At 35.2% G+C, this 12,099-nt stretch overlaps 1 protein-coding gene across 1 annotated transcript in view; it reads left to right on the top strand.

Moving 5' to 3' along the window:
- The window catches only part of LOC108576591 (max-interacting protein 1-like), a 355,947-nt gene that overhangs the window by 177,381 nt on the left and 166,467 nt on the right, over positions 1 to 12,099 (top strand). The window contains exon 3 of the mRNA XM_017939607.1: positions 1,198 to 1,312. Coding sequence (XP_017795096.1) covers positions 1,198 to 1,312 — 115 coding nt within the window. The remainder of the gene's footprint in view (positions 1 to 1,197; positions 1,313 to 12,099) is intronic.

Below are 12,099 nucleotides of genomic sequence, written 5' to 3'. Positions count from 1 at the left end.
ATCTTCAAAATTTCTTTTACCCGAAATAAAATTAAGCGAACATATTCTACACTCTTCCATTATTCACCCATACTCCGCTAATTTCCTTAACCTCACACCCAACACACTTCGTCAATTCCCCTCGATCGCCAAAAAAATCTACCCCATCCGAATCAACAGTCGAATCTCGACAACCTCCAAACAGCAAGATCTCTCGAACCATCTTAAAACTACCAAATTCCTCCCTCCTTAATTGCCGCGAGTTTCCCGCTTTCGTATTCCGGCTGTATGTTTATCGCGCGATTCGTTCAACTAATGGTCCGTGATCACGGCCGATAATCGGGATCTTATCGGTTTCTTCCGGACGCTTTCGCGGCGACCCTCGTTCTCTTCTTGCCTCTCCTCGCCGGAGGTCCAGCTACGGTGGCTGTTGCGGCGAACGCGCCATGGGGATTCCCCTTCAATTTCGTCGTCCGTTTCGCCGGTTGGATTCCGCTCCATTCGTCGCGCGCGACCAGACTACGTGACGCGAAAAATGGATGCGTCCGCGCGGTTTTCTCTTGGTAATTCGAAAACCTTCCCCGGGCAAGACGAATCGCCACCGCGTGAAATTGCTCGATACTAGCCTGCACCGGGTGTTAAAGACTTCTGTGTTGCAGCACCACCAGGTTTAATGGTATTCGTTGTTTTCTTCAACCTCTAATGCATGTAAAGTGAAATAACGAGACGCTACGAGGTAGAGTCTGGAGATTAGGTTGTAGTTGCTGTGATTGGGAGGAAGTATTTAAAAATGTCGTTTGCAGGTTCGTTAGTCTGAGCTCGATAAGCTTTAGACGTTAAGATTTGTGATTTAGATTAATCGGTTAGTGGAAGATTTGGTCGTGAGTTCTGTCATGCCTCGAGATTGCGGATTGCGTTTTATTATGATTGCACTGTGGAACTTGAACGATAGAATCTTTTGAAAAATTCAATTTTGCTAACTTTCGATATTTCAGAATTTAATTTCTTTGAATTTCATTTTCTAATTTTTCATATTTCAAAATTGAAGCTTTGCAAATTTTCAATATATTTTTCCTAAAGTGTGATAATTTCGTGGGGGGAATTTAAATTAGAGTTTCTTCGAAATGAAATTTAGGCAAATGTTTCGTGCGAATAACGAAAAATTAGGGAAACAGTTATGCGCTGCATACTAAATAGTTGACGTTATTCTCGTTACAGGAGAGCGCACCTCAGAAACTGCCTCGAAAAGCTGAAGGTGTTGGTTCCGTTGGGTCCCGAAACCTCAAGACACACCACGTTGGGTCTCTTGACCAAGGCCAAGCGTTTTATCAAGGTAAGAGGGTAAATTTATCACGATAATTAGTGTACTGTGGGTTACTCTAACCCTTTCGCGCCGCCAACAGTGAAACAGAATTAAATAGAAGATTAACATAGTCGAATTAAATAGAATTGCCACAGTAAGACATTTATTGCATCTAAAGATACAAACACGAAGGAATTTTGATACAAATAAACATATTAAGAATACAAAAACGAAGGAAGAAAATTGCAATAAATGCAGTCTGAATTTTTCTTTCGAAGAAACAAGTTCCTAAAAAAATTGCAATAAATGCAATCTCTTAGTTGATAATAATTTTCTTTCAAAGATAGAAGACAGAAGTTCCTAAAGGAGAAAATATTAAACATACAGAAATGAAGGGAAAAAAATTGCGATAAATGTAACGTGGAAGTTTACGTTAGAATAATTTTTCTTTCGTAGAAAGAAGGCAGAAGTTCCACGTGAAATTACTAGGACGTGTGTCTGTTCACTGACAGTCTGATTCCCCTTATTCTCTACACTCGCTTGAATGCTTTGCTTTCGTACAGGGTGTCTACTAAATCACAGTGCAACCAACAAATTCTATACTAAAATTTCACAAATTTTATACTATTTATTACTAAAAATAATTCCTTCAAAATTAATAGTCAAACGTTGCATTAAACCTGTAGCATTTAAGTTCCACGATCAAAGTTACTAAGCAATAAAAAGAAAACACTGTTCCACATTTAAACAATGTTATCATTTTACTCCAACGCAAGAACTTCTACACACCGAAATCTGGAATATCAAGCCCCAAACCTGCACTCCGCATACACATTTCACACCACGCAATCACAGTGTTAATTCTTCAACCCCATCCCCCGATGCATCCGTTTAATTTCACCACTTCACGACTCACAGTTTCGCCCCGATCTCGCCCGAGGACCCCATACACCGAAACATGAGAATCATCAGGTTCTCCCAGCATCGCCGTGCGCAAACTTCCTCTCCCACGGTGAAATCTCCACCCGGCGAAAACGCATTATTCCTCCGGAACAGCCTTCCTTCGCCACCTAATCTCCGCGAGGCAAGTTCGAGCAAACAGATACACCAGAATTGCCCATAAAAGTGCGCAAGAAGCACGGCACTTGAGGGAGGGGGAGGTTTGAATATTTCATGGGGGTTCCGCGAAGCCGCGGTTCGCGGGAATCAACGAGCAAGAACCACTCGTAGAAAACATCCGAGCCGTTGTATACCATCGCGCCATGTTCACACACACAGAAACGCAGAAACAACAACAGAAAAAAAGAAAAAGAAGAGAAGAAAAAGGAAGAAGACAAGAAAGAAACTGATGGGGAGGGAAGAGGAGATTTCTGGCTGGAGAAAGGGGTCGGGTAATTAGCAAGAAAGATGGCGGAAAAGATGGCCGAGTGTGAAAAGAATCGCGGTCGAGCACGGTCGATAAAGAAGGGAGAGGAGAGACAGAAAGAAGGAGAGTCCAGGGGCGGACAAATAAAGTATTACGTCTACGCGAGTATACGATGTGAGACATTGCTTCTCTTCTCTTCCTTTCTTTAACCCCACCCGGTGGATGTCCTCGTTCGATCTTAATTCTTCTTCTTCGTCTGGCGTTGCTGCCCTCGACATGCTTTATTTCTTCTTACGCTTTCTTTTGCTTCTTGGATTTGAATAGGCGAGGAAAGGTGGAAGAGATTCCAAGTTATTTTTGGAAAATTGAAAAGATCGAGGCAGATGTTTGTTTATTTAGAAACTATTTTAATATTATTGTCGTTTTGGATGATTTTTGGATTTAACCCTTTCGTTCTCATTTTATCCGTACGACTACATTTTCTTTTCTGTAGTAACAATGATTTCCGTGTAGTCTTTTTGTAAAATAAATGTTAGCCAAGTGTGTTGTTTCGTTTGGAAATAAATATTTCGTCTATATGCTGCAGTGTAAACGTTAAATTAAATGTAAAATAAATGTCAGTTCCAAAGTAAAATAAGTGGGAACTGAATAAATTTCATTAAGAAACAGATATTTTATCTACATTCTGGAGTTCACACGCAAAATTTAAAATCTCACGACACCAATGAAGAAGGTCTTCAAACGTTTCCCAAATGTCACAATATTCCAATAAATTGCTTATTTTTCACAGAAAAGACGCAAAGTGTTAATCAGTATTTTGTGCAACTTCTAAATAATTCGGCAACGAAAGGGTTAATCATTAGCTTATCCTATAAAATCCAGTGTAATTCTTTCAGAGTTCAATTTGAAATTTTCCTCGAAAATTACTATTCGATCAGATTTTGCACCAGCTTCTATTCGCTTCTTCTTGTTTCATTGCCGCGACGCGCTTTTCATAAATGTTCAAGCTCGTGTTCGCGACTGTTGCCCGCCAAATCAATCTTGGGTAACTGATTTCAAACCGGTAGAGCGAGTGGTTGAACGATGTGATTTTTCTCCCGAACGTTGGAGATAGGTTGTTCGACTCGAGAGCTCGCAGGTGTCGGTTTCCTGCACGAGAGAATCTTTACGAATGTCGGTGTCGATCACCGGTTTTTTCTGGAGTCCGCCGTGACTCCCCCGCAAAGTGTAAGAAGGCACGCTGATTGGTTTTTCACGAACGCACAAATTACCAATCAACGTGCCCCTTGAGTGTCACCCACCCTTCCATTGCGCCCTTAGCGCGTTTTTCCTTGGAAGGAGTGGGACGATACCCGCGGGTACGTGGAGTCTTCGCTGTCCTTCGGTGACGCGTCGGAAATTCCCGCCAGGTCAACGTGTGGACGGAACCTTCAGAAGTACCTGGTTTACGACACGTCTTCGGCTGTTGAGGACGCGGAAAAGTAGAAATTCTAAAGCCATTGTTTGTCAGAAATTACTTATATTTTCGCGGAGCTACGAAGCGTCTTTGTTCTCAAAAATAACCTTCTGGTGCGAGCGTGTCGTAAACCCGGTCACCGAAGACATTCATCGAAGTCTGATTGGCGATAAATCGTCGCCGTGTTAATGAACAGGTGTTCCTGGACTAATTAGCGAAGCTGGTATGAACATGCGACTTCTCGCTGTTCTCGATAGGGCAGATTTTAATGCCGACGGGAGCCGGAGTTTCGTGATATGTCAGCTTTGTGCTGTTCGAGAGAAGGTTCCTTTGCTCGTTGTATGCGACTGCAGGTGCGCCGTGGGACGCAATCGATGGTGTGTCCTGGGAAGCTATCAGGATGGTCGATTTGACCGTGATTGCGTTGCTTGATTATGGAGTTCAGTATAATTAATGGGCAAAGAGGGGCTCTTATGTAGATCGATGTACAGTAAATTCTCTACAAGAGTCAGTAAGTTTGGCTTCTACAAGTGACAGTATAGATGGTCCTACGCCTAGGTTTGCGTCATTGCTGCGCCCATGTTATCTCGCTTGCAGTTAGTCATGCGTGTAACGCTACACCAGTCGGTTTCCTTTACGAGATTTCACGGCTCGACAAATCATAATAGAAAAATACAATTTCTTTAATTTTACTTTTTTCCATCTGGAATTTTTTTTTAACATGTTGGTGAGATTTTTCTGATGAAAGTGATATAAAACACGATATAATTTGAACAACATTTACTTATTAACACGTTCACTGTCGCGCCAGATGTACAGGTTGCTGTCAGGCGGCCACAAGAACATACATTTTAAGCATAGGATTATAGTATTATGCTTTATAATATTTTTTTTCAATTGAAAATAATGTCTAGCTAGCTATGACGTTCAAAATTTTTAGTTGACAACATTTATTTTATTTTAATTACTCTAAACATTTGAGGCACTCCAGTCACTGATGACCACCATGGCCATATCGAGGAAACAATCTAACGTTAAAACTTATTGAGTGATTCATTTCATTTCATAATATACCGCTTTAGCGAGCCACCGTTTGGTTGCCAATTGTTTATCACATAGAGTCGGCCTACCTCCACGTAAAAAAAAAACAATGTAGGGTCGATAGCAGCAGAAAAGATGCTAAACAATTAGAATTAAATGTAACGATAGCAATTATTGCAACAATGCGTAATGCAATTAAAAAATTGAAAAAATCAAAAGAAAAAACGCGAATTCATATCTTTTTCGATTCTAGAATATAAGAAAATTTGAATAAAATACGCGACGAGAATTGTGGAGAAGCATCAGTTAAACGCGTAAAAATATTCAATAATAAACGAACTAGGGATGAAGCTATTATTTCAATACGCGACGCGATGCACTGACTCTAGTGTTTACTAAAATTCAAAAATTCTCGTATAAATTCCGAAAATAGATTATTAATTACGGTAAACTACTGAGACGGTTTAATTTAGGGTGGGCATAGTGCACTCGTTTCAAATCAGCTCACAATATACAATAATAAATCAACTAACTACTTAACATGCAATTCATGCAAATTCCTTGGATGGTAAATCATTAGTAAACAAAATAGCAAATCATAAAATAAATTCAATATCAGAGAAAATATATTAAAAATTTCAAATTAATTTCAATTGCTGGAAGAAAAGTACATATTGATTGTTATGCCCTAACGAAAAAGCAACCACTCAAAGTCATTTCAATATCCTATTCGACAAGTCTGAAGAACAACGATGACTAAAATTCAAATGTTTATTTCCCTAAACCTTCAAAATAATTTCGAAATATTTTATTCGAAGCGGAGTATTCCAAGTCAGTATCGATAATTGAAGAAATTATTTGATTGTATTTAAAAGAACCGAAAGGAGAATATTTAAAGTCTGATATTAAATGTCTAGCAAGTACCAGTAATTGGTAAAATGATTTATATTTGTTTTAAAAGGAAAATTTCTAATAGGTATTAGTTAAAATGAATTGTTATTCAGTCTATTGTATTGAAATTCTAATTGATTCTAATGTATACAAGAGTTACAAGAAGGCTGAGTGTGTACAGGGTGGACACTGACTCTAGTATTTACTAAAATTCAAAAATTCTCGTATAAATTCCGAAAATAGATTATTAATTACGGTAAACTACTGAGACGGTTTAATTAAGGGTGGGCATGGTGCTGCTTTAGTTTGAAATGATTTATAAACACATAATTAACAGAGGAAAAACCGTGAAACGGCAAAACGTCTACATTCTAATTGTTATAACATGTAAACAGAACTTTAAATTTAGTGTAAACAGAAAAAATATATAATACAATTTATTTCACGGTATTGCAACAAATAAACGTTGAATCAATATTTAATTCGTATAAAAACAATTATTTAACGTAATAATTTTACCTTCACTATGGCTATTTTTAATCTACGACCACAGGTCAACCTGATTTCTAATCCTTACGAACTTTAAATTCAGTCTAAACTGAGAAAATATATAATACAATTTATTTCACGGTATTGCAACAAACAAACGTTGAATAGATTCTTAATTCGTATAGAAACATTTATTTAAAATAATAATTTCACCTTCACTATGGCTATTTTAAATTTACGACCAAGGGTCAACCTGATTTTTAATCCTCCGAACTTGATTTCACAACGAGAAAGTAATAAGATCGTTGAAACGTACTTATTTGTCAAAGAAACTTGCAAAAATGTATAAATAATAATATGTAATGTTTTAACAAATTTTTGGAAGTATAAATTAATAATAAAATTGTGAAAATTAATAAATTATACGTTATTATAACATTAATAGAATTATGACTAAACCGAAGTTCGAAGTCGAGTATTTAAAGTCTGATATTACGTGCCTAGCGAGTGCCGGTAATTGTTAAAATTTGTTTAATAATTAGTAATAGAAATTCTAATTGATTCTAATGTATACAAGTGTTACAAGAAGGCTGAGTGTGTACAGGGTGGACATAGACTAGCTAGTAGCCCCCGACCACTCTATTCACATCTCAGAACCTTCAGGTCAAAATACGCCGCGAAGTGTCTAGGGCCCAGTATAAAGGGTAAATGATTTCGCGGGACATCGGCGGGTCCTTATATACCTGCGGTACCCTCTCCCCAAAGTCATTAGCAAAATCGTCGGTTAGGTCAGGCGGGAAATTTTCGCGGGAGATTTTCGCGGGAGATTTCCGATATCGTAACACGGTATAATTTATCAATTTTCACAATTTTATTAAAAATTTATACTTCCGACAATTTGTTATAACATTGCATATAACAATTTATACGTTTTTACAATATTCTTCAATGGAAACATAGGTTTTAGCGTTCTCGTTACTTACTCGTGGTTAAATTAATTTCGTAGGGATTAAAAATCAGGTTGACCTGTGGTCGTAGATTAAAAATAACCATAGTACAGCTAAATTTATCGTGTTAAATAATTCTTCTTACACGAATGAAAAATGTATTCAACGTTTGCTTGTTACAATACCATGAAATAAATTTCCAAGTCAGTATCGATAATTGAAGAAATTATTTGATTGTATTTAAAAGAACCGAAAGGAGAATATTTAAAGTCTGATATTAAATGTCTAGCAAGTACCAGTAATTGGTAAAATGATTTATATTTGTTTTAAAAGGAAAATTTCTAATAGGTATTAGTTAAAATGAATTGTTATTCAGTCTACTGTATTGAAATTCTAATTGATTCTGATGTATACAAGTGTTAGAAGAAGGCTGAGTGTGTACAGGGTGGACATAGACTAGCTAGTAGCCCCCGACCACTCTATTCACATCTCAGAACCTTCAGGTCAAAATACGCCGCGAAGTGTCTATGGCCCAGTATAAAGGGTGAATGATTTCGCGGGACATCGGCGGGTCCTTATATACCCTCGGTACCCTCTCCCCAAAGTCATTAGCAAAATCGTCCGTTAGGTCAGGCGGGAAATTTTCGCGGGAGATTTTCGCGGGAGATTTCCGATATCGTAACACGGTATAATTTATCAATTTTCACAATTTTGTTATAAATTTATACTTCCGACAATTTGTTATAACATTGCATATAACAATTTATACGTTTTTACAATATTCTTCAATGGAAACATAGGTTTTAGCGTTCTCGTTACTTACTCGTGGTTAAATTAATTTAATGGGATTACAAATCAGGTTGACCTGTGGTCGTAGATTAAATATAACCATAGTACAGCTAAATTTATCCTGTTAAATAATTCTTCTTACACGAATCAACAATGTATTCAATTACAGCTAAATTTATCGTGTTAAATAATTCTTCTTAGACGAATCAAAAATGTATTCAACGTTTGCTTGTTATAATATCCTGAAATGAATTATATTACACATTTTCTCTATTCACACTGAATTTAAAGATCATAACGATTAAAAATCAAGTTGACTTGTGATCATTTATCAAGAATAATCATAATAAAGCTGAAATTATTGTGTTAAATAACTTTTTTAATACGAATTAGGAATTTATTCAACGTTTGCTTGTTACTACTTGTTACAGTATAATGCCTCGCAATGTAAATTTAAGTAAATTAGGTTGAACTGCACAGAAATTGCACAGAACTGCACAAATAATTAATTTCACGATATTATAACAAACAAACGTTGAATACATTGTTGATTCGTGTAAAAAAAATTATTTAACACGATAAATTTAGCTGTGCTATGGTTATTTTTAATCTACGACCACAGGTCAACCTGATTTTTAATCCCTACGAAATTAATTTAACCACGAGTAAGTAACGAGAACGCTAAAACCTATGTTTCCATTGAAGAATATTGTAAAAACGTATAAATTGTTATATGCAATGTTATAACAAATTGTCGGAAGTATAAATTTTTAATAAAATTGTGAAAATTGATAAATTATACCGTGTTACGATATCGGAAATCTCCCGCGAAAATCTCCCGCGAAAATTTCCCGCCTGACCTAACCGACGATTTTGCTAATGACTTTGGGGAGAGGGTACCGCAGGTATATAAGGACCCGCCGATGTCCCGCGAAATCATTTACCCTTTATACTGGGCCCTAGACACTTCGCGGCGTATTTTGACCTGAAGGTTCTGAGATGTGAATAGAGTGGTCGGGGGCTACTAGCTAGTCTATGTCCACCCTGTACACACTCAGCCTTCTTGTAACACTTGTATACATTAGAATCAATTAGAATTTCTATTACTAATTATTAAACAAATTTTAACAATTACCGGCACTCGCTAGGCACGTAATATCAGACTTTAAATACTCGACTTCGAACTTCGGTTTAGTCATAATTCTATTAATGTTATAATAACGTATAATTTATTAATTTTCACAATTTTATTATTAATTTATACTTCCAAAAATTTGTTAAAACATTACATATTATTATTTATACATTTTTGCAAGTTTCTTTGACAAATAAGTACGTTTCAACGATCTTATTACTTTCTCGTTGTGAAATCAAGTTCGGAGGATTAAAAATCAGGTTGACCCTTGGTCGTAAATTTAAAATAGCCATAGTGAAGGTGAAATTATTATTTTAAATAAATGTTTCTATACGAATTAAGAATCTATTCAACGTTTGTTTGTTGCAATACCGTGAAATAAATTGTATTATATATTTTCTCAGTTTAGACTGAATTTAAAGTTCGTAAGGATTAGAAATCAGGTTGACCTGTGGTCGTAGATTAAAAATAGCCATAGTGAAGGTAAAATTATTACGTTAAATAATTGTTTTTATACGAATTAAATATTGATTCAACGTTTATTTGTTGCAATACCGTGAAATAAATTGTATTATATATTTTTTCTGTTTACACTAAATTTAAAGTTCTGTTTACATGTTATAACAATTAGAATGTAGACGTTTTGCCGTTTCACGGTTTTTCCTCTGTTAATTATGTGTTTATAAATCATTTCAAACTAAAGCAGCACCATGCCCACCCTTAATTAAACCGTCTCAGTAGTTTACCGTAATTAATAATCTATTTTCGGAATTTATACGAGAATTTTTGAATTTTAGTAAATACTAGAGTCAGTGTCCACCCTGTACACACTCAGCCTTCTTGTAACACTTGTATACATTAGAATCAATTAGAATTTCAATACAATAGACTGAATAACAATTCATTTTAACTAATACCTATTAGAAATTTTCCTTTTAAAACAAATATAAATCATTTTACCAATTACTGGTACTTGCTAGACATTTAATATCAGACTTTAAATATTCTCCTTTCGGTTCTTTTAAATACAATCAAATAATTTCTTCAATTATCGATACTGACTTGGAATACTCCGCTTCGAATAAAATATTTCGAAATTATTTTGAAGGTTTAGGGAAATAAACATTTGAATTTTAGTCATCGTTGTTCTTCAGACTTGTCGAATAGGATATTGAAATTACTTTGAGAGGTTGCTTTTTCGTAATAGCAATTGAAATTAATTTGAAATTTTTCTTTCAGTATCCTTGTGGAACTTGTAACGAATGCTGCTCCTAATTCTTAACACTTGCTGTAAAATTATTAGTTTTTGCATTTTAACAAAGTGAATTAATATTCCTAATTCTTATAAAATTATTAATAAACGTGAAATATTCTTGTAACGGTAATCTTATGAGAAATACTCGTATAATTAATTCTGAAATTTTTGCTTACATGTTATAACAATTGTAACGTTTACGTTTTGCTGTTTCGCAGTGTTTTCTCTGTGAATTCTATGTTTCGAATTTATTTCAAGCTAAAGTAACGTCTGTGTACTGCAGTTCAACCTAATTTACTTAAATTCGAATTACGATACAGTATATTTACAATTCTACCTGAATTTTCGAAATTATAAACATCACCAGTAAACTTCCATTGCATGTAAACAATATTCTCCACTAATCGGTAATTATAAAGTAATTATAAAGCAATTATAAAGTAATTACCGAAAAATATACACTTACATTCTCATGTTGGATCATTTACCTCTCTTCTTCTCGTCTGTTCACACATTCTCTCTAACTCTCCCAATTTCGTTATCCAATCGTTCCTATTTACTCTCATTTTCAAATTTCACACGTTATTCGCTATTATCCTCCCTTAACAAACCAACAAATCCCAGCACAATTAAAACAAAAATAATACACTACCAGCTTTTAAAAGAAATATAAATCATTTTACCAATTACTGGTACTTGCTAGACATTTAATATCAGACTTTAAATATTCTCCTTTCGGTTCTTTTAAATACAATCAAATAATTTCTTCAATTATCGATACTGACTTGGAATACTCCGCTTCGAATAAAATATTTCGAAATTATTTTGAAGGTTTAGGGAAATAAACATTTGAATTTTAGTCATCGTTGTTCTTCAGACTTGTCGAATAGGATACTGAAATGACTTTGAGCAATTGAAATTAATTTCAAATTTTTCTTTGCCGTTTCACGGTTTTTCCTCTGTTAATTATGTGTTTATAAATCATTTCAAACTAAAGCAGCACCATGCCCACCCTTAATTAAACCGTCTCAGTAGTTTACCGTAATTAATAATCTATTTTTGGAATTTATGCGAGAATTTTTGAATTTTAGTAAATACTAGAGTCAGTGCATCGCGTATTGAAATAATAGCTTCATTCCTAGTTCGTTTATTATTGAATATTTTTACGCGTTTAACTTATGCTTCTCCCCAATTCTCGTCGCGTATTTTATTCATATTTTCTTATATTCTAGAATCGAAAAAGATACGAATTCGCGTTTTTTCTTTTGATTCTTTCAATTTTTCACTCTCGTTCTACGAAAGTTTACTTCAATATTGAAAATTTTTCTGGTGATTTGGTTTAGTAGTTAGTTGTGCTGTGTATTGTCAGCTCAAATATGAGCTGCTTAATATATATGCTTAAAATGTATTTTCTTGTGGCCGCCTGACAGCAACCTGTAAATCTGGCG

Source organism: Habropoda laboriosa, unplaced genomic scaffold (assembly GCF_001263275.1).
Source record: "Habropoda laboriosa isolate 0110345459 unplaced genomic scaffold, ASM126327v1 scaffold385, whole genome shotgun sequence".
Classification (NCBI taxonomy): Eukaryota; Metazoa; Arthropoda; class Insecta; order Hymenoptera; family Apidae; genus Habropoda; species Habropoda laboriosa.
Note: the sequence above shows the minus strand (reverse complement) of the source record. Positions and strands in the feature narration are given on the sequence as shown.